The sequence below is a fragment of the Stylophora pistillata genome, chromosome 3, assembly GCF_964205215.1.
Source record: "Stylophora pistillata chromosome 3, jaStyPist1.2, whole genome shotgun sequence".
NCBI lineage: Eukaryota > Metazoa > Cnidaria > Anthozoa > Scleractinia > Pocilloporidae > Stylophora > Stylophora pistillata.
The window spans coordinates 14148763-14171516 of NC_142521.1; the positions used below are offsets into that span (position 1 = coordinate 14148763).

The following is a 22754-nucleotide window of genomic DNA, read 5'->3' on the forward strand; positions in this document are numbered from 1 at the left end:
CTAGATACTACTTTTTCCGATTTCCTCATTGGATTTTTTATTCATCGTATGCTTTGTGGCTCAGCAAATGCAGTTATTAAAATATAAATCCCGTAAATATTGTTTGCACCCACAGTCATTCGATATTGTTGACAACCACTCGGTTGGCACGTGATTGACAGTTCAGTGCTTTCCATTCAATGGACTACCATGTGCAGATTGTTTCGAACACCTAAATGCACTGTTCTTCTTATTTTTGTTTTACTTCTCACCTTAACTGGACTTGCCCCACAACTATTTGAGAGGAGAGTGTTTAATGTGATATCACCGTCTCAAGAAACAGCGAAAAGGTAACTTCTTGTTAGTCGATAGCACCATTTTAGTTTACGAATTTTAACACATTCGGTTGTCGATGACCGTTGGTCTGGTCTGTAAAGGCCTTGAGGACTTAACTGAGTTGGCTAGAGAGTTCAACGTCAATCCAGTTCGCACCTAAATTTCAATTGCTATCCAAATTTTGAAAAAAACCACAGTGAAAGTGAAATGTCACTGATGAGCACTGCTAATTGTCTGGGAACACATTTGCATTTGTGTTCTCTCTGCCACATACATACATGCTAATTATTTCGGTTTGAAGTATTTTCTATCGCGAAAAACCTCACAGATTCGTTATAGCAAGTGCTTAGTTATTACCAACACAAATAACCTGGCCGGAAATCTGTGAGTGTCTCAATCTGAATGCTTCATTGAACGAAGTTCTGATATATTTTAATTTTTGACGGTGTCAGGCCTTACAAACATAATTTCGATGGTGTTAATTTGGTAAGACTATATACGATGAAATCTAACAAAGAGAGCTGTCAGAAATACTGTCTATACTGGACAAGGAACTGATTGTTCGCACTCAACAAAGCTGTTTTGTCCCATGGATTACTTTACGTAAGAGTTTAAATAATTTTCAGTAGTGTTTGTTTTCTTTTAACTTGACGTTTCTCTGTAAGGGGCCCGTACTTTCTAATTCATTTACAACCGACGTAATTACATCAACCGATCATACCGCAAAATAAGTACATTTACTATGGATATTCCACGGATTTCTTCGTACTAACTTTCAATGTTACGTTCGTCCATGTGCGATATTTTGTTTATATTTTTGGTCACAAACCAGTGTATATGAACATTTTCATTCAGACAAAATTAGGACAAAGTGCCCAATATTTGGTAGAGCAGCTGTCTGTCACGTGAGTCACGCGATATTTTGTGACTAATCTACCGTGACACGCAAAATTTCTCTCCGCTTCTTAAATGGGTGAAAGTTAACTAACGAATTGAGAGATGGTTGTGTCATTGGAACTAGATATCTGTTACGTTTTCCTTGTCCCATTACGAAAGTGTATCGTTGATGAAAGAAAAAACTGTCCTTCACCAGCACCCTGTCTATTATTTCAAGTTGTAGGACGTGGACCTAAGCGCTTTTCAATTTTTTTTGGGATAAGGCAAAATCAGCGACGGTGACTTTTAACGCATTAACCAAGCTTTAAAATTAACACCTTTTACACATTTTCCTCTGTGATCGCATGAACTATATACCTTGAAACACCTCCACATTTAATGAGAAAACACTTGCATTCCTTTCGAAAGACTAGACACTTTCGGTTCAAATTCCCCATCCCAGTAAGGCAAGGTTCAAAGTCCTTACCCCTGGGCACAGACGATGATCAAATACCCGTGGGTTGCCCGGGGGGGGGGGGGATGAAAAAGCTTGAATTGATCGGCACATCAGAGCAAAGTAGCTTCAAGCTTAGAGATTAACTCCACCATAAACACGAGGTTTTTAACGAAGAGGAGGCTTAATTCTAGGTCATTTTTAGACTCAACAGATATGGTTTCTCGGAAGTAGTGACAAAAATCCCTCCTGTATTGCTTGGATGTCTGTGGAGAATAAACAGAAGCCACCTGAGCTAATTTCTCTGCAAAAAAAAATTGGCTATTTTCTGATCCTTCAGGCTGTGGCAGAAATAAATCTAAAACAGAAGCAAATAATTACTAGAAGGCCTGCAGAAAGGATTCAGGCGTTTAAACCAGCAGTTAGAAGAGGTTACCATAAAAATGTTGTCAAGATATGTACTCACGGGTCGATTTATTACAAGCTTCAACATCCCAACTCCCGGGCATTTAAACTTTTGAAGGTCGGTTCGTTCAAATTCATGCTCACTCGGGCAAAAATGGCGTCGAGATGCCCCCCCCCCCCCCCAAGCACGATTCTTTAATATACGATTGGTCAACGAATGTTGCTCCGCCCAAGCACGATTCTTTAATATACGAGTGGTCAACGAATGTTGTTGAATTCAGCAAAGTCACGTATTAGGTTTTGGTGCCGCTGTTTAGTTTTTCGATTGTAAGCATCATTCTACTATGTGAAAATTTTCTCCTGAGCCAATTGCTCACAGAAGCTACCTTTAAAGTCCTTCGTATTTAGAATTAAAACACGTGTCTCCCGCTGGTTCAAATTCCCTACCCCACCGAGGCAAGTTTCAAATTTCCTGCCTCGGGGCACCGACGACCGTGTTCCCATTGGATTGTCGCGGGGATGTTGAAGCTTCCAATTGTTCGGCGCATTACCTAAGGGATTAAAAAGCCTTCGTGTCCACGGAAAGAAAGTCTCGTGACTGGATTTTTTTTCTGTATCATTATTTGCAAGGACTGGGCTATGGCAACGAATAGGGATTGTTGGGTGGAAAAAATAGCAATCAGTGTGTGGTCTAAGAAAAAGAAATCAGTGAAGTTTGAAATAGTCTGTATCGCAAACATTAAATGACAGTTCTGGGAACCAATACGAGTAGACCACCTGAAATCTCTCAGGGAGATTTTTCGAAATGACAAGCATTATTCATTGGTCATATTGATGTGTTTATATTTTATGGTTCTGCCCGTCGATAAGAAGTGTTTTTTCCTCTCAATTTTGTCTTCATCATCTTTGGAATCCAGATTGATATTGCGCAAATGATTTGTCGGACCAAAGCAAAAAAGACTAAGACACTCTTTAGAACTGGTGATATTGAATTAAAACACTTGGCAACACTTTGTCAAATATAATAAAAGCGTCGTCATATTGAAATAAAAAAGTTGCCATTAAAAAGCACAGAACGTCATTTTCACGGCAGATTTTCTCTGATAACAGACAAGATAATATGCTAATTTCTTTTTCCTCTACTCTCCCCAGTGTGCAATGGCGTCTAGAGTTTTAGTTCCGATTCGTCGGAGACCATTTGCGTGCATCCTTTGTATATCCTTGGTTCTTGGATGGGCTTTGTATTTTAAAAGATGTGAGAGGGTTTTTTCTTACGGATTTGAGTAAGTGAATGTTACGCTTTATATTTTGAGAGTAGCTTAAGTGCGGAAATTAGCGACACCACTGGTTGTTGTGCTCGGGTTCTCGGATTTCTGAACACAGATGTTGTGTGGGAAATTAGGCCCGCTAGTTTTGATTGAGACTGCAAAACTTTAAGATTGAAGTCTTGAAAATGACGCAGGAAGTCTCTGATCTACTCGTCATAAAAATTCATTTTTTTCCGACTTGCATCTTTTAATTCGTTTATTAGCTGACTTTATGTATTCACAAGGTGAGCGGAAACCAGTACATATGGCTTAAAGAAACATAGCTTGGGAATGTGTGATATTTGCCTTCTTGCTTTTGTTTGAGCAACAGTTATTTGATATATAGCCGGCCGACTTGCTGAGTTCTCCGCATATTCAATTCAAAATTAGATACTATAGCTCTTCTTACTGATTATATTTTGAACACTATATTTGGAGTTTTGAGTAAGGATTGATAAATCGCGTCAAATGTGTGGTTAAACTTAAGAGACTTCAAGATGCAAGTTTAACACAACAATGATAGCAATTATAGTTGCAGAAATTATGTTGACTGTCTTACCTAGCCCAAGTTTAGTTTAGAATTTTTCTTTGGTTAGGTATTTGAAAATGTTAAGCCAAAAATAGATAAGGAAGCCGCTCAAATCTCTGAAAATGCAATGTGCTACAAAATTATTTTAATTTCCACACTGGTCTACTTCAATACAATTGCTTATTCACGCCATATCAACCAGTGCACCTGGTCCTCAACGCATAATAATTGTGGTATTGGAGTTGAAATATCAAATAAATCTATTTCCTCTTTCAATGCTGGCAACTATTATCGTTTAAACGAAGATTATACTTAAGAAATATACTTGAGAAGTGAAATAATATAGTATTCGGTTGAAAACACAAAGAATCACCTTCATTTGAATTACCTGCTGTTTACGTACTATAATGTCTGCGGTAGGTCAATATTATGTTTAAAAGTCGCAACAAGAAGATCTGAATAAGTGACAATTTTCTTTCTAAGACATGCTCGACTCTTTTTATAAAAATGTGTCAAAGCCCTGCAGGGCAGACATTGGTATCACTATCGTCTTTGTTCACTATGAATTTCAATTCACGATTTTATTTTCTTCTTTCTCAATGATAATTATCTTATCGCGAGAGCCTTCGTCACTATTTTCCAGCAAAGCGGGCATCGACACCATGAAATCTAAATCGGGAACTAGTCTTTTAAGGGGTCCAGATTGACATTGCGTTAGTAAATGTCACATGAGCATGCGCACAGGAGGGCCACAGAGGCTATTCCTCTAAGATCGCAAACCTTTTGGTGAAAGTGTGATTCCATCATAAACAGGAAAAGCGCGGGAAAAGTTTGGTAAGGATAAGGGAAGCAAGGGTAATCTTTGCATTGCTGCTGTCGTTTTCGGTTACTGATAACTTAGCTTTCTGAAAACTAGGTGCTGTAGAAAATTGGAAACGGCGATCGTGTATTGTGCGCTTGCGCTAGTGCCGAAAGAAATAAGAATTAATTTCGATAAGCGTGCAAGAGGTCTTAAGAGTAAAAAGACATTGATATATGAACCATAAGTGTGACGTGTACTTGTAGCTGTTGTTGTCGGAATTTGCGGAATTTCGTTAACAATATGTTCAGGAGCGCGAACACCCTGAAATACCCGACGGCCGATGAGAGCCTGGGTTGTAAACGCGATGTTTAAGGCACAAAGCTCGTTATAGTAGACTCCGTCTACGTCGGAGACACGTTGACCAACACGTAGTACAGTGGGCTCGGTGGGGAGTGATTTGGGGTCAGGATCAGGCCAGGTTATTGTGTTTTGTGTCGTATCGCCTCCCTCCACCCATGGGTTCGAAGCGGTACCGGCGAACCGTCATTTTCCCCTTGCGAAATACTGGGGATCGGCCTGCTGATGAACCAGTCTACCATTCAAGGAAAGGAGCACTACTCTTATCTGTAGGGGCGTAGCCAGGATTTTTCTAAGGGGGGGGGGTCGTACAATGGCAAACAGAGGGAACTCACCAGATTGTCATGTCGACCTCCACGTCTTGATGTACTAAATGTGACAAAAAAAAAAAAAAAAAAAAGGCTTACAAAGGAGGGAGAGGTCACGGGCACCCATTGATGCCTGTGACCTGGCTACACCTTTGATCTTTATTATGCAAAAAATATTGTAATGATAGTAGAAATCTTGAATGTTGCATTTGAACGCTAACTGTGTGATTTTCTGACTTTAATAGGAAAACAAGAACTGGAAGCTTAAAGCCAGTGAGCATTTGTGACTGTGAGAATGACTGCAAAGCTGACGATTTTTTAAAAGATTTACTACCTAATAACACGCCGCCTCCACCGTGCAAGCCTGTGAATAATGTTTTATTCCTGAAGACGCACAAAACTGGGTCCAGTACAGTGACTAACATTTTAAATCGCTACGGCGACACAAGAGACTTAATGTTTGCTTTGCCAATCTCAAGGTCACTGTATAGTTTTTACTGGCCTCGACCATTCCAACTTAGGTTCACACAAGCATTTGGTAGAGCACCAAATATCCTCTGCAACCATGCGAGATATAACAAAGTACCCATGAACTGGCTCTTCCCAAAGACGACAACTCGCTACATTACGCTTTTGAGGGAACCAACAGACCATTTTGAGTCTGTATTTAACTTTTTTCATCTTGATAAACGTCTCTCTAGATCGAGAAACAAGGTTCTCCCATTGCACATGTTTCTTGAAAATCCCTCTTTTTATCTTAAACAAGTGCAAAACATCACAGGATTGCTAACGTTGGCGAAGAATCCGACTTTATTTGAGTTGGGCCTCGATACAAAATATCACGAAAATTTGGTCACAGTGCGGAACTACATTCGCTTTCTACAACACGAGTTCGACATAGTGATGCTAATGGAACACTTTGACGAATCGCTTGTACTCCTTAAACGACGTTTTTGTTGGAAAATTGAGGACATTCTATATTTTAAACTCAACGAAAGATTACAAAAACACAAACAGAAAGTACCAAGTATAGTAAGGGAGCAAATTAAACATTGGAATTCAGGCGATGTGCTCTTGTACGATGCTTTCAATCGAACACTCTGGGAGATGATCAAGGAAGAAGGCCCAGCTTTCTTTGAAGATCTTTCACTATTTCGAAGGGAGTTGGAAAATATTAAAACAAAATGCCTTCGGGAGGGAAATTTTCTAACCAAGCCGTATTCTGGAAGATTGGTACAGGGTTATGCAGTACGATCAGATGTCTCTAAAGAACTAAATGATACATGCCACAAAATGATTAAGAATGAAATTCCATACCTTGATTATCATCGTGAAAAACTTGTAAAATTGTATCAAACCATTGATAGATCAGTAAACAGACCATTTTAATCATGAAGATTAGTATGTCATCAACATCTTACTCCGGTTATTCCTGTTTTAAGAGAGTTATGCTCCCAAAACCATACAATCTATCTCTGCCATTAAAAAGTATATTTGACATTAGTATTATTTGTCCGCGTTTTGAAATTCCAAAAGTTAACCTTACCTTACGACTTCGTCTTCAAGTGTGACAAGAAGTCGACAAAAGCCGCCATTTTGAATCTCGCTTAGCAACCTCGCCGCTTACCTGTGACTTGGAAAGTCTTACACCTCTTGCCCCGTCCCTTCAGTCGTATTAAAACAAAAAGGAGCTACACAAATAGTATTTTTAACTAAAGTACATATCTGTTGCGTCAAGTAGAGCAGCAACTGTTTATGAACTGCGTTGTAGTTTAGCGTGTACGGCCAGGTTACTGATCGATCTTACAAATGGCAGCTTCCATGCTCAAATCCTTTGCACTTTTGTAGACAACTTTCGAATAGTAAGGTCACTTTTTGGAGTCTCAAACGGCGGTAAGTAGTTAATTCTTTTGTATTCTCTCTGATGGCGAGGATGAAATTTGCATAATTTTCGGAGTTTACTTCTTCTTCGTGGATAAACTGGTAATTGTAAATGTTTCTTGCAGAACAGCTTGGCTACAGTTCAGGACATATTTATTCGCCGCGGTAAAGAAGAGGCAGTCGTTGTGTTCTATCGTAATGTGGCGTTTCTTAGTTTCTTTCTCGCTGAGTTAGCAAGCACTAAAGAACATACGTAATAAATTTCTAAGAACCAATGTTCTTACAGAATTAAAGTTGGTTTTCACAGTAAATTTTAACTATCTCTTCGAGCTGTATTTAAATCATGTGTAGAGCAATATTAGGAGAGACTCGTGGAGCTGGAAAAAAGGACGTTTTCGTTTGGTTCACGAAAAAATGTATTCGCAATTACAGGCTTAGGAAATTTGAGTACTGATCAGACGTCCTTACTTGAATAAAATTGTAAAGAAACACAAAAATTGTGAGTGACCTGGAAGGCCAAAACTGGCGCAGATTACATCAACTGATTAGGACCACTCAGTCAGCAGCCCTTAATTTTCAGATTTATCTCTTCCTGTCGGATGAAAGTGAAGTTTCAAAATGAACAGATTTTCTGGTATTGTACATTTAAAGTCTGTTTAATATCAGCGGTCAATAAATCTTAATTTGACTTCCCTGTCGGGGACAAGAAGCGAAATGCTCGTTGGTTTCACTTCATTAAGCGACTCAAGCCAGACGTTCTGCGACACCTGATAGAGGAATATAATTAATGGACATCACAATCAGAAAAGGATAAAACGAAAAAACTGTAATTTAATCATGGTGCAATATGTCACAGAGCATCGCTTTGTCTCATATTGACAAACAAGTAGAAAATCACTTCAAGCGTTATGAAAACAAATTTACAACCGGTTTTGGTCAAACAACATTTTTCGAAAATCTGCAGTAAACAGTTGTTTTCTCTTGTTGGATTTTTTAAGATACGCGCAAGGGGGTTTTTAATACAGATGCAAGTCCGCAAAAATATTCCTTTACTCGTGTTGATAAAGACGCTCTCAAAAAGATCACGTGATAAGAACACCAAAACAACAAAACAAAACAAAACAAAGTAAAAAAACAACAACAACAACAACAATAAAAAAAAAAACTACAAAAAAATAAACAGGCTTATTGATATAATCTAGTTCAAAATCAATTGTCGGGTTTAAAAATCTTACCCGAGATAAAAGAAGATGCATTTCCAGTTCTGCTACACGGCGACCTAATCGACGCAACAATAAGACAGAAAAAAAGCTCAGGGAAAAATATAGATGCATTACAAATGAAATTCTAAAGATCAGGCTCAGCAAATTTCATCGGTATCACCTCAGAGTATGGCAAATACACTTATTTAGTTAAGGATGTTGACTTCCCTTAAAGTGCACCTAAACCCAAAAATTTTTTTTCACTTAACGAAATAAGCATATTTTTTGGAGTATTTCTGTTCAAAAATTTTTTTATTTGCTCAAATCTTCAATTGTCTGTGCCCAGTCAAAATACGGAAAATCGGCCGCCATCTTGCCCCACGACCGAGTCACACATTTTCACTTGTTTGAGGAGGTTATAGTCGCTATTGTCCGAAAATATGCCGACTAAGTGTGTTGTTGGAGGATGTAGCAACGTGCGAAATTTGCAAGAGGGTATAGCGCTTCATACATTCCTCATACAACACACCTAGTCGGCATATTTCGGACAATATCGACGACAGCCTTCCCAAACAAGTGAAAATATGTGAAATGCAGACTTTCGTGTTCTCGATTTGACGTCACATTACCCGCTAGAGCCATTCCTCTTTAAACTCGGTCGTGGGGCAAGATGGCGGCCGATTTTCCGTATTTTGACTGGGCACAGAAAATTAAAGATTTGAGCAAATTAAGAAATTTTTGCACAGAAATACTCCAAAAAATAAGCGTATTTCGTTAAGCGAAAAAAATTTTTTGGGTTTAGGTGCACTTAAAAAAAAGGCTGTAGATTGCAACCTGGGAAGCTCTTCTGTTTGGAAATTCACTGAGAGGCCATTAGAAGAACAAAGGGAAGGCTTAACTTTTCTGGAAAAAGCCATTTAGAGTGTAACTTAGGAAGCTCTTTTGTTTGGAAATTCGCTGAGAAGCCACTTGATGAACAAAGGGATGGTCTAGATTTCTTGGCAAAATGAAGGGACTAGATTTTGTGTATGAACTTCGTATACTGTAAAGACCTGTAAAATACATTGTATTACAGTGCTAAATAACCAGACTCACCTCATCTGAAGGTCAGTTATGTTTTCAAAGGATTTTCAACAAAGAACAGCGTTACTAAGTGAAATTTGGCGATCTACACTCTCGTACGTATCAGTTACACTCTGTCAAGTCTTTGGGGTGAGAAACAGAAAAGCAATTTTGCCAGTCATCGTGCACGCTACTGTCTCGAGGACGTAGCTAAAGAAGCCTTGAGTTTAATGAAATCCTCCCACCCCCCCCCCCCTCCCCCGCACAGCTTTCCACCTGGTTTGAAAAAGGCGCAATGAATTAAAATACAAATCCTGTCATCCTCTAATTTAAGAAAATTTAAGACTCTGAATTAATAGCCCCAAGTTCAAAACTCCTCTGCTTACCAAGGCACATCCTGGTGCCAAATCCAAAAGGTTGCGAGGCGAATGCATGGTAATGGGACTTGTTTGTGTCATCCCTCAGCCACCGGTCAGGTTTGTACTCTAAAGGATCATCAAACAGTGCTGGATCACGACCCATCACATACAGTGGAACACGTATCATCGTCTGTGTTTTTTTTCGAAAACAAAATAGGAGATTCAGCAGATCAAAGATTGTAAGGGAGTAGCAAATAAGACAAGTGGCGGCCACCACGGCTTTGTAGTGACCCAAAATATAAACTTAAATGAAACTAATCGAAGTTCCTGTTTATGTTTAACTCGCTGGATGCTTCATAAAAAGAAGTCGCCAAGAAGTAGGTAAAAACAAACTAAAGAAAAAATTTATGAAAACGCGATGACTTTATTTTCTCATATTATATCCATATTTCAATCTTACATGATTCCTTACATTTGTTGATGTTGTAAAAGGATCAAACGATTCTGGTTTATTTTGAACACTACATTACCCCTTCCCCCCCTCCCCTCCTAGCTATATGATATTCCTAGTCCATATTCTACTGCGGTACAGTAGTATTGACTCACGTTTGGTGGTATGCGGTAACCCTGAATGACGATGTCTTCCTGAAGAATGCGAGCGTTTTCCGTTGCGACTGGAAAGAGCCTGGATAAATTTTCAGCGAGGCAGTAGTCATTTTATAGAAACTGGAAGGTACCAGATGCTTACACAAACAACGGATACAAAAACAAAACACATCAACAAAAACTGCTCACAGCAACAATAATAACTACAGCAAAAATTACAGCTATACGATTATTGGGCCAAAAAGAGAAAGAACACAATGAAAAAAACAACGAAACACCAGTTCAATCAAGCAGACAACAGAAAATGATGACAGAGTTAACTACAGGTGTACAAGATCTTTCTCTCGCGTTGTGATGACTTCTTGTAATTAGTTTTAACTAAAACAGTGGATAGTGTTGAAGGCGCACTCTGATTGGCTACTAAATTCGAACATCCTTTGCTATTCTCCTCAGTGTAACTCGTGCGGGACTGGCGCCCGCGGGTTAGGTTGTATCGTCTCACTGTTTTAGTAACTATAGATTTTTTACGGAAAAAACTATTCCCTCGAGTGTCGATGGCTCGGTGTGGATATTAATCTAGCCGCTTCCCAGCTCGGTAAAAATCCACCTCAAGGCACATCCACTTCGGTGAATGAGTGGTAACAGAAGCTCAAAACAGAAGATTCTAGGTCATAAGCTTCTGGTGGTAAATATTATGCATGAAGTGAGAACACAACAGCAACACGAAATAAACATCAAGAAATTTGTATCATAGCGTTGACTAGTTAAGAGTCATCTTCAATACGGCGACTGTAATTTAACATTCATCGTTGTAAATAACAATGCTCTTATCGGGAAAAAGCATGGGTCAGCTGGAAAGTATGAAAAATTTTCGTGTCATTACATCTAAATTATTGTAAAAATGACAGTTTGAAATTGCCATAAGAAGGTTTGAAATTCCCACTTCCAGTTCGATCTTTTAAATCAAATTTTCTCCATTGATTCAAATTCTGTTAATCCGCAGTTTTAGTAAACCCAATTACATACATACATAACTTAATTTAAACTCTGATTTTAGAGTAGCTCGAAAGAGCTAGTATCTCCGAGTATAACACCCACCCATCCCACCCCAGAGGAGGACATCCACCGCACAGTAATCTCGTGCGTGAGAAATTAACGTCTCCTACCCCTAACCCTGCAGGAGACGGGGTCTATGGTTTATTCGTCCTTATCCAAGAAGACTAGAATATCTATCCATTTCTTGATATTCTCCTCAGTTATGTCACACCCAAGATCTCATTCATAATTCTCCTTACTGTTCGGAGAATTTGGTATTGGATCAACCAATAATCACCTCGTTGATTTTTTTTCTCTTTATTCTCATCATTTGTCTGCTTGATATTGAACACTCATGGGAGTTACAGGGTTAATCTACCAGGAAGCAAAATACACTGCAACAAATAATTTGTCAGCCTACCTCAAAGTTTCCTTGACACATCCTCTAAGAAATGGCATCTTCTGCAAAGTAGCAGGAGTTGCTAGTTCACCTGGTTGAAGAACTGCGCTAACTTCTTCATGAAGCTGTTTTTGTACAGAAGGATTTCGTGCAAGCAGATACAACGTCCACAGGCTTGTGTTTGACGTCTGCAAATCGAAATAAATAAATTCAATTATTTAGTCAACGTCCGTATTATGGACTTTTCCATTTCGAGCGCTCCTTTTTGAATTTATCTGACCGATAATTCGACCAATTTATGTCAAAATAATTTTTGAAGATCCGTCAAGATAATTTGATGTTACATCTCAATAATGTCTCCATAGGAATCAGGTTTTCCATACAAAGAAATGCTTACAGTGCTATACACAGTGTTTATTAAATCTGGGTGACCAATGGTGACGGTCCGGAGAAAAGTGCTGACTCACAGTTGCACTCCCATCCTAACTTTTATCGTCATAGCATTCCCGCTCCCTCCTCTTCCGTCAAAATCCTCGCCCTCTGGAAGCAATGAAAAGTTACCCGTTCCCCTAAGAGGGAGGTGACTTCAGATTTTGTTCTACGGTCAGGCATGAATGCTTATGCAAGTGAAATCCCATCCATTCAGGATTTTCGTACCTAATCTACTTTTTGTTTAAAACATGGTGATTATCGCTCATACTTACCGTTTCCACGGCAGCCATCAATATCTCCACCAAGTTTGCCGTGATTTCTGTGGAACTGATGTCATCTCTGCCGATTAGAAAAGTCAAAAACTCCGCTGCATCTTCGTCCTGTGCTTCTCCATTTTCCAGTCTTTTACGAATTTCGCTCAACCTGTTTTCGATACAACTGTTGCCAAAGTCGTACATCACATCCATGCAGTCGTAAAATTCTCGAAAGCTCTTCGGTCTGTAGAATTTGTCAATCCAAAGAGGTATAACATATGCCTTCAGAAACAGATTGAACAGTTTCTCAACAGCTTCAATAAACTTGGCAGCCTCAGGTGACGGTGATTCACCAAAGGTGCCAAATCTTGTTTCAAAAAGTACCGTGCCAACCGCTGCAGTTTGAAAGAACACGACATCTCGTTAACATCATTTTCAGGTAAGACCATATTAAAGGAAGTAACCATTCATGTTTCAATCTATTGGCAAGCATCTTGGTTTTATAAGTTTTTAGTTTAAGCTTTGGGAGAGAGGCATTATAAATATCGTACAAGACCACGGATGTCCCCGTTTGAGCCCTGTGCAGGTCGAGTTGAGGTCTCGTGTAAAACTGAATATTTGCTCCCATAATGTCTCTCTTCGCTGAGGGAGGTGAATGAATGAGTACCACCAAAATGTAGGAAAGCAATCTTCCCAGTAATGAACGAACACTACTTATGCAGCAGTGAAAATCGCTTTCATACATTTCTTACAACTGCTGTCTACATGTATGATTTTTCATATATTCAAATTCATCGTCTCTTCGCAAATGCGAATAAATGGGGATAAGCCCCCTGCATTTTTGGCCATTAATGCCGCAATACTTCACACGAATCACTCAGAGCTTTTACCTAAACTGCCTCATGTTATATAGTTTTAAAAAAATTGAATTAGATACGCGTTAGCTGTGACTTCATCGAAATATGAAACAATTGGAAAGTCTGGAAAGCGCAAGAAAAGCTAAGAGTGCTCACAGCTACGTCTCGAGGAACTGTCACGCATCCGTCATGTTTTTAATGCCTCCCGCGTGCTTTATATCTCGATAAACGCCTACCAACGCTTGAAACAGTTGTTCATTTTATAAACTAATGGAAACTGCAAACTAGCCGCACTTTCTTTGGGTGTTCTTTTGTTTTTCTTTAATCTGACCGCCACCTTCGAGAATCTAATTCTTTGTCATTACTGATGATAACTTTTGCAAATATTTTATTATCAAAACTCACATTCTAAAGACCACTTGAAGAGTTCCTGTTGAATGTCGGGAATGACACCGTCACTATCACGTGTCTGTTTCGTCCGATTTAGTAGGTCAGATATGACATCATTCAGTGGTTTTGAGTATTCACCAACAACTTTAGGTTTTAGCATTTTCATGTTCAACACTCGACGAACTTTAAACCACTCCTCTCCTTGTCTGCCTCACCAAAAAAAAAAAAAAAAAACATATTATCAGTGTTTTAATAATGACTGAAATTTACTATTCATGCATTAATGAGAAGATAAATAAATACAGTTCCATCAGTAATTTAAAACAGGTATTTAGTGGTAAATATGGTGCCATATGCCAACCATAACTCTAAAATGCTTCCATAACTCAGCTACTTAAAGGTACCAAAATTACCTGGTTTTAGTACAGCTAGGCAACAAATACTTTCAATAACTCTGGTTACCATAGTTTCTGATCATTAGATGAGGTGGAGTAATGTATAGTGTGCTGGACTCTGCTTCCAGAGATATAAATATTAGCCTTATCTGGGGGTCAAAATACAAGTCTGGCCATATGGCAACATGCAAATAAAACTCATTTTCATTTCATTTTTCCTTGTTTTGAAAAAGTGGCTTGAGGTAATTCAGAAATGGCCTACATTATGCTGGATATGTTGATTAGACTGATAAAGTCCATGGATGAGTATCCAAATCACAATCTTATGTCTAAATTGTGGCTAATTTTTTAATTAAATTTTTAAATTTTTCATTGTGCTTAGTTTTCAAAGCCATGCAACTACAATTCAATGTCTCTTTCAAAAGCTAAAATTACAACATGCAAATGCCTTCTATAAATCAACCAAGTGGTTTTCTTGACCCTTCACACCCTAATATTGGTATGTACATTCTCCATACCGTTCCTTATACATTCCTTAAGGCACTGACAGGGACAATTTGTTTAACAATCGAGAGCTTCTTTAGTTGGTGATCATTTTCTTTATTCCTGTGATCTTAATCTGTGATTTAGGGGTGACAATGTAAGGAGACACTGACGAAGGAGGCTTTGACGAAGGGCTAACGCTCGAAACGTCAGCTTTTATAATCGTGACGGTGGCCAATTTACCATTTCAACTTTGTTGATATATTCAAATTATAAGGAGAAATTAGCTGCTAGTCACTCTCAGTGTTAAATCATGATGACTAACACTAATACCAATAGAGAAATGTATCATAAGATAGTAACTAGCTCTGCAGAGAGGGTTGACATTCCAATTTCTGTAACATGAATTATGCCCTGTGCAGAATGTGTCACTCTTTGGAATTTGGACCTGCAGTTGAAAGTGCAGCTAAGCACTAGGCTAATGTATCTCTTGATATCAATAATTTAACTTGAAATGTACGATTATCTTTTGTCCCTTAACATTGTAAGAAATATTGATGCTTGCTGCATGAATAAAACTCAGCTAATTTAAGTGTATGTTTCTGCACTCTGTCATGTCTTGTACTGTATTTCAGAGTACTGTCTACAGCACTCTGAAATCACTATGCGAACCTATGAACTTGTGATATATATCAGGTGCCACTCTTGCAGGTGCCTTAAAGGAAGTTTGTTTAAAAAATCTGAACAATAAAGAGAGGGAAATCTCACACAATTAAATTCAAAGAATTTGCAGCCATTGTTCCTGATTAGTGCCACAATGTGAAGAAACCGTGTTTTTTTTCATGGAAAGCTTTCTCAGGAAAACAAAATGAGAAGTGAGTCCTTTTCTGTCTATTGATTTAGTCAAAAACAAATATCGCAAGTCATTACATAACACTCTACCATTTCTGTGGCTAATTATTTGAATGAAAAGCTCTTATATCATCAAGTATTTCAAGATGAAGATACCTTAAGCTGATACTGATCTGACCATCGTTTCCACATGGTGCAGTGGGATGAAAAAAAATGCTTAGTACCAATAGAGAGCATCAGTCTTTACAAACACAGCAGGACCATTGAGCCAAGAAAACTGTAGTATCCACTATTTCATGCAAAAGTTTAATAAATTTTCTGTGAAAATTGTCTCCTGAGACCTCAGAAGAATCTTCCATCACCAAAACTTGCTTACAGAGCCCCCAACCCCTTCTCAGCTGAATCTATATTTCTCCAGGCAATCCCTGGGTTGTAAGGACAAAGCTACCCCTCCCATGCAAACAATTTTGACTTTTTGATGGAAGAGTTCAAGCAACTCATGCAATTGAGTATGAGGAATCTAGCCTGCATGGTTGATAAGCCCCCTTTTCGCCCTTACATCAGTTTGCATATTCTCCATACTGTCCTGTGTGAACATTTTCCACGGTATTAACATGGACCTGAATTTGTGCAACAAATACGAGCTTCTTCTTACCTCATTCTAAATTTTTCATCAAGCAGTGATACAAGTGTAAGAAGAACTTGGATGCAAAACATCCTTAGAAATTAAATAGTTAGAGGACCATGTACTTAAACAGCAAAATTTACTTACAAGCTGAACACTCCGTGGGCTTGTTTCCGTTCTTCCTTATACTTCATCCAGAGGGGAAACTGTGGTTCCCGTTGAGGGTATTTTCCTTCGTTACGAAACAAGTATTGAACATCGTCAACGTTGGATATGGTTACAGTTTCTAGATCAAGGAGTTTCTCGCGATAAATCTCACCATACTCTTGAACTCGCTCGCCCTGGATTTCATGCACTCTTGTATGACCCTTATTTCGAACGTAGTCAAAAAGTGTTCCAACTAGAGGCAGCCCCTTCGGCCCAGGAATTTGGTCGTAGGATTTTGCGTCGACGCTTTCCATTGCAGCTTGCGTCTGCTGCAAGCGAATCACACTTTGTATTGCGATTCCTAAATGTTGCTTTCTTGTCTGCAGACCAACAAAGGTTAGAGATGGACGGATTGCAATCCTGTAAGCCATGATTAACCTGTGGAATCGTTTAGCAAACAAATCAAAATAATTTATTTGGCCGAGGAGATCTGGTGAGGACGTGAGAGGCTGGATGACCTTGAATTTTTCCGGAAGTTGAGATGCACCAAAGAAAGTATAATCAACGAGTGACCTTCGTCATCACCGGTCACTGTCACCAACAAATCGCGTGTGATTGTGGATTGTGTTCATTAAATTAAAGGTTTTTCTTATTTGAGGCTGTTGAACGGAATTTGGGCGCGTGGTTCGATGATCAACTCACTATGGCCGTACACATTACCAAAATATGCAGTGCTGCTTTCTATCACCTACACAATATTAGACGCATAAGGAAACAACTTTCAATGGACTCAGCTGCGACTCTTATTCACTCCTTTATTAGTAACCGAATAGACTACTGTAATAGTCTATTATACGGTGTGCCCAAGTGCCATATTGAAAAACTGCAGAGAGTTCAAAACGCAGCCGCCAGACTTGTTGTTATGCAGGGCAAATTTTGCTTCTTAACACCGGTGCTCAGTCACCTGCATTGGCTTCCTGTCTCATTTCGTATTAATTTTAAGGTTCTACTTTTAACTATCAAAGCCATTCGCAAATCCGCACCGTCCTATATCAATGATCTTGTCAAACTTAAGCCTTTAAATTCAAGATATGGACTGCGTTCTAATGACGGAATACTGCTATCTTACCCGAATTTTAAAACTTTAAAATCCCTAGGCGACCGCGCTTTCGTTGCTTCGGCGCCGAAACTCTGGAATGATTTACCTTCGGAAATTATAATGGCTAAATCTGTTGACACTTTTAAAAAACTCTTGAACACGCATTTTTTTTAGTAAGGCTTTTTATTCTTAGTTACCTTAGCTTTTAATATTTTATACTACACATGATGTAACTGGCATCTATTACAAAGCATTGTTGTAATGATGTAATTAGTATTTATTTCATGCATTGTTGTAATGATGTAATTAGTATTTATTCCATGCATTGTTGTAATGCGCAGTTGATCATCCCGTCATAGAAACGGCGCAATATAAATCCACAATTTTAGTTTTTTGATTGACTTGCAAATTAATCAAAGTAAAATGTCGAATTAGCCGGCTCGAAAAACTGACCACAGTAATGAAAACTTTAAATGGGCGCCCCACTTCCGCGAAGATTATTCCTTAATTACCCTCTCCGGGTTTCATTGACAAGTGTTAGCTGAGCGTTTGATTTAATGTTCCCTTGTATTTTTGCAAACCTGTAAGGTTTGGAAGATACCTAACTATCCCGCCATTTACAGAAGGACTTAAGAATCAGCTCTGTATTTTGTTACTCAGATCTTATATTATAGAAAACGATTTTATTCGGGGACCATTTGGGAAAAATTCACAGAGCACCTCTCCCTGATTAGACACCCCGTAAGCAATCCCAGCCCCCTCCCCACTGCATCATTTAACCGAAAGGACAAGCTGCGTCATAAACATACAATGTGAGTCAATTAACAATTATTCCACGAGCGCGCGTTGGATAGGAGATGATAGATAGCCAACGAGGCGCGTAGCGCCGAGTTGGCTATAATCATCTCCTATCCAACAAGCGCGAGTGGAATAATTGTTTTATTATAAATGCCCCCAAGATATTAGACAAATCTTTATATTAGACAAATTTTTTAGCTCCCTTTTAATTTTGAGCTGACGCGTACGCTTACCATATTTGTAGATTATGGTATATTGGCTCATATACCACAATGGCTAAGCCAATAAAATGTCTTGAATTGTATTATCCAATGATCCAGCTTTTAATAATTAACAATTATTCCACGAGCGCGCGTTGGATATGAGATGATCATCTCATATCCAACAATATAGATATCTCATATCTATAATCATCTCATATCCAACAAGCGTGGGTGGAATAATTGTTTTATTAAAAACGTTAAATTAAATTATTAAATTTTATTAAATTTTTAGCTCCCTTTTAATTTTAAGTTGACACGTACGCTTACCATATTTGTAGATTATGGTATATTGGCTGATATACCATAATGGCTAAGCCAATAAAAAGTCTTGAATTGCATTATCCAATGATCCAGTTTTTAATAATAGATAATATACTATGGCTTATTCACAGACATGTCAATGGCGTCAAACTTTTTCTTCTTCTTGTCACGATGATAATCCATAAATGGAACTTCATTCAAGGTCATCTTGTGGCAAGTGTCGTTCAGCTCTTTGGAAATATTACTTCTCAAAGCATAGCCATGAACGAAAAGTCTCTGTCTGGGAATTAACGGAGTAAGAACTTTTTCTTCTTGTACACAAGCTCTCTTAATGGCTTTTAACTTTTGCCGAAAGATGGAAAGGTCACGGTAGAATTCTGGACCTTCCTCTCGTATCTTTCTCCACAGCGTTTGGTTAAAGTAATCGTACAATAATACATCCCCTGCGTTCCACGTCTTAATCTGTTTTCTGACCTTTTTGGAAAGGGCGTTATTACGAACGTGCTGCTTCCCTCTCTCGTTGAGTTTGAAATACAAAATGTCCTCGAATTGCCAGCAGAAACGTCGTTTTAGAAGTACTAGTGACTCGTCGAAGTAGTCCATAAGCATAACTATGTCAAACTCCTGTGCCAAAAATTGGATGTAATGTCGCACCGCAGTTAGATTTTCGTGAAAATCTGTGTCAAGTCCTAAATCGAACAATGCAGGGTTCTTGATTAAGTTTAAAGTTATATATCTACCAACTTTTTCTTTAATTTGATCGAAATATAGCGTGGAATTATCCAGGAAAGCTTCCAACTTAAAAGATGCCTGTTGTAGTCCATAAAAACGATACCACATGTGGAAAAAATTAAAAATGGATTCGAATTGCATGACTGGATCTCTTAAAATTGTAATGTAGCGTGAATTCTCTTTAGGAAAAAGCCAGTTCATGGGAACTTTGTTGTATCGAGCATGATTACAGAGGATGTTTGGTGGTTTGCCATGGGTGGATTCTACAAACGAGAGACGAAATAACGATGGCCATTGGAATAAAAAGCTCTTTACAGGGAGAGTGATTATCAAATCATTTTTGTCACCATAGCGGTTTAACATATTCGTGATAGTGCTAGATCCTGTTTTGTGTGTCTTCAGGAATAAAATATTGCTCTCTGGTTTACATGAGCGAGGCTGGCTATCTAGACCGGATCCCCTGCTGGAAAGTTCTCGCTCGGACATCCTGTTGCAAATGGAAGAAAAAAAATAAGTAGATGGATAACTAGATGAACAAAAATAATTAAATGAATGAACTAATGAATGTATGAATGAATGAATAGATCATTAAGGGAAATAAAAAACAGGATGGGAAATGAACCATTAATGCGAGACTTTTCGACTCTGGGAAAATATCAGCGACGTCGTCCTAGAGAACAGTCAGCTGGCAGCCAAAAATTTCCTTTACTAGATGGCGAATCGCCTATCCCAATATCAATATTAATTAAATCAATACGAGTAACACTACTATCCCTGATGGGATTCTAGTTATTCAACTTTCCTTGACAATTCTCCCGGACCCATTCATACCCTTACGTGAAGCAATTTGGACAGAGTGTCTTGCCTGAGAACACAACAGCAGAGCACAAATTTAGGGCCCCGCTTAAGTGCTTTGTATGCTTTAAAGATGGGGCACTTAGCTGAACCGACAAACTTACTGCATGATGGTAAAATGTTCTCACTTTCTAAGTACAGTGCCATCCATTCAATACTTACCGAGAGGTAAAAACGTCATATTCTTCGTAAAGTTGCAGCGAGAGGAAAATCAGCATGACAATGGAAAAGACGAGACAACATGACGCTTTTTTGTAAAACCTCACCCTCATGATATCAGCTAGCCTCAAGCTGAAATACAAAACAAAATAATTTAAATTTAAACGGTATCTCTATGCGAATGAAAAGAAATCATATTTGGTTTGTAACAGACATGCAGTTGTCACAACTCGTAGATGTTATTGACTATAGAGATCAAAATAACGAGGATATACTATTTGGATCGGTTGGTCGGCTCGTCAATAAAATGTCTGGCATAACTTGACTGAATATTTATTTGTTTACAAACACCGCAATTCATTGAGCCAATTTGCATCGCTAAATCGGTCATGACGGCGGTAAATCCGAGGCTTTCGCGAAGTAACAATTAATTTACACTCTAGACATTGAGAATTTTAGTTTTATGTTTGTTTCAAAGACTTCGTATCCCTAAAAGTTTAACCTAAATTTCTTTAAACCATTCTCTATTAATATCAGGCTTTAAAGTTGATATTGATCATGATCTATGATTTCATCCTTTTAGAAGCAATTAAAAAAAATAGACCTGACAGAATGCACTCCGATCATGGTACATAAAACTTGATTTTAATGACCTATTTTCCAGTCAATGTATGGAGGAATTTTATTTCAAGACTATCTGCTAAAGTTCACTAAACGTTACAATAGACTGACACGTAGTAGTGCTTGATTTACAATCACGAGAGGGATTTCTGTCGCTGTTAAGACAATACATATCGATAAAATCTTAGTCTATTCAAGACACTTACGGAGATACTGAATTATGCAGATTAAAATAAAATTGGAGTAAAATCGCTGAATTTTTTCGTTTCTCATCTGAGTATAAATTCTTTCCTCTCTCTAATTTGCCTGTGGAATCGCTCTTTTAAAACATCGATCGGCAGACAAGTTTGCATTGATGTTATTTGCACAGGCTATACAGGGGAGTACTAAATAGCCCGTTAGAAATTTGGAATCTCGATTAAATCAAGAAATTGCGTTACCCTCTCGTCGTTTTCTTTGGATTGAGCTTGGAGTTGCGTGCGACAAACCAGGTGAAGCGATAAACAACTGGCTTTATGCAAATCTTAGCAAAGAAACATTCATTTAAGGTTCATTGATTTTCTATGAAGTTTATGCTTCAGGCCACAACGGTAAATTATAATATCATGATCGACGACGCTACAGCCGAATATCAGAATATATGAGGTCTGTATCAAGTTCCTCTCTGAGCTTCTCTGCGAAAATTTCTTCGACGGAAATTACCATGATTAGTCTCGGTCAAAACTCCGCTATGAAAATTCCGGGGATATTGATCAGGACAATCACGAATATCTAAGCGTTTGAATTATATTTCATGGCAAAATAGGCTGCATCAATCATTCATGCTGCCTGCTTGTTTGCCTTGGGAATCGTCACAAAATACGACAGATCCTTATGTATGAAAGCACGAGACAGCTTATTATTCGATCAAGGACTTTGAGCGCGTGCTCTTAAGTTTCGATCCAGACCATAAGATTCGGAGAGCGTAATACTTGAGACAGAGCTTGCGGGTCAACTCGGGCAATATATCAATAACTTATAAGACGTTTTACGAGTTGTGCCGTATTTTGACGAGCACGTAGGGCGAGTCAAAATACAAATAACGGGTAAAACTACTCAGCGACACTACACAACAAAGCTTCTAATAAGAGATTTATTATCCAACGCGCCAAATTGTTATTTCAGTGCGGGCGAATTTCGCGGATATTTCTGGAGTACAAATATCGCGTGATATTTGTACTCGTCTCGTGCGTTATTTGTAATCTGCGAAGCACAGTTGGATAATAATATAAATATATCTTATTATTAAAAACTGGATCATTGGATAATGCAATTCAAGACTTTTTATTGGCTTAGCCATTATGGTATATCAGCCAATATACCATAATCTACAAATATGGTAAGCGTACGCGTCAGCTTAAGATTAAAAGGGAGCTTCTTACAAAATAATAATTTCTTCTTACAAAATAATAATTCCTTGGGGGCGTTTTTAATAAAATAATTATTCCACTTGCGCTTGTTGGATATGAGATGATTATAGCCAACTCGGCGCTACGCACCTCGTTGGCTATCTATCATCTCATATCCAACGCGCGCTCCTGGAATAATTGTTAATTAGACGTTTTGTTGTGTAGTATCACATATGCCTTATCTG

The 22754-nt window shown here is 38.4% G+C and overlaps 3 protein-coding genes across 4 annotated transcripts; 1 reads left to right on the forward strand and 2 right to left on the reverse strand.

The window, feature by feature from the left end:
- Positions 1 to 161: 161 nt before the first annotated feature.
- LOC111330960 (galactose-3-O-sulfotransferase 2) lies at positions 162 to 6749 on the forward strand. 2 transcript variants are annotated; one of them, XM_022935971.2, is made up of 3 exons: positions 189 to 329; positions 3203 to 3333; positions 5599 to 6749. In XM_022935971.2, exons 2-3 carry the CDS (start codon positions 3209 to 3211, stop codon positions 6740 to 6742), a joined length of 1269 nt encoding a protein of 422 aa, XP_022791706.2. In that variant the 5' UTR covers positions 189 to 329; positions 3203 to 3208; the 3' UTR covers positions 6743 to 6749. The 2 variants fall into 2 exon arrangements, with proteins under 2 accessions (XP_022791705.2, XP_022791706.2); XM_022935970.2 differs by lacking the exon at positions 3203 to 3333 and having other exon boundaries at positions 162 to 329.
- LOC111330958 (cytochrome P450 10) lies at positions 6722 to 16796 on the reverse strand. The gene is made up of 8 exons (XM_022935969.2): positions 16334 to 16796; positions 13847 to 14037; positions 12603 to 12979; positions 11920 to 12086; positions 10464 to 10542; positions 9885 to 10047; positions 8470 to 8513; positions 6722 to 8001 (listed from the first exon to the last, which is right to left on the reverse strand). The coding sequence occupies exons 1-8, from the start codon at positions 16762 to 16764 to the stop codon at positions 7897 to 7899; spliced, it is 1557 nt and encodes a 518-aa protein (XP_022791704.1). The 5' UTR covers positions 16765 to 16796; the 3' UTR covers positions 6722 to 7896.
- A 1173-nt stretch (positions 16797 to 17969) lies between these two features.
- Positions 17970 to 21687, reverse strand: LOC111330965 (galactosylceramide sulfotransferase). The gene is made up of 3 exons (XM_088753281.1): positions 21562 to 21687; positions 20504 to 20632; positions 17970 to 19973 (listed from the first exon to the last, which is right to left on the reverse strand). Exons 2-3 carry the CDS (start codon positions 20611 to 20613, stop codon positions 18869 to 18871), a joined length of 1215 nt encoding a protein of 404 aa, XP_088609407.1. The 5' UTR covers positions 20614 to 20632; positions 21562 to 21687; the 3' UTR covers positions 17970 to 18868.
- Between the last annotated feature and the right edge of the window lie 1067 nt (positions 21688 to 22754).

What these genes read in the sequence shown, in the direction of transcription:
- LOC111330958 (XM_022935969.2), bottom strand. Translation starts at nt 16,764, where the DNA reads ATGGCTTACAGGATTGCAATCCGTCCATCTCTAACCTTTGTTGGTCTG. An exon ending in CTTCAAGTGGTCTTTAGAAT is followed by an intron (nt 12,980 to 13,846) that starts GTGAGTTTTGAT and finishes TTCAAACTGCAG; the next exon opens with CGGTTGGCACGGTACTTTTT. An exon ending in GTTACCGCATACCACCAAAC is followed by an intron (nt 10,048 to 10,463) that starts GTGAGTCAATAC and finishes AAAAAAACACAG; the next exon opens with ACGATGATACGTGTTCCACT.
- LOC111330965 (XM_088753281.1), bottom strand. Translation starts at nt 20,613, where the DNA reads ATGAGGGTGAGGTTTTACAAAAAAGCGTCATGTTGTCTCGTCTTTTCC. An exon ending in TATGACGTTTTTACCTCTCG is followed by an intron (nt 19,974 to 20,503) that starts GTAAGTATTGAA and finishes CATTTGCAACAG; the next exon opens with GATGTCCGAGCGAGAACTTT.
- LOC111330960 (XM_022935970.2), top strand. Translation starts at nt 190, where the DNA reads ATGTGCAGATTGTTTCGAACACCTAAATGCACTGTTCTTCTTATTTTT. An exon ending in TCTCAAGAAACAGCGAAAAG is followed by an intron (nt 330 to 5,598) that starts GTAACTTCTTGT and finishes TGACTTTAATAG; the next exon opens with GAAAACAAGAACTGGAAGCT.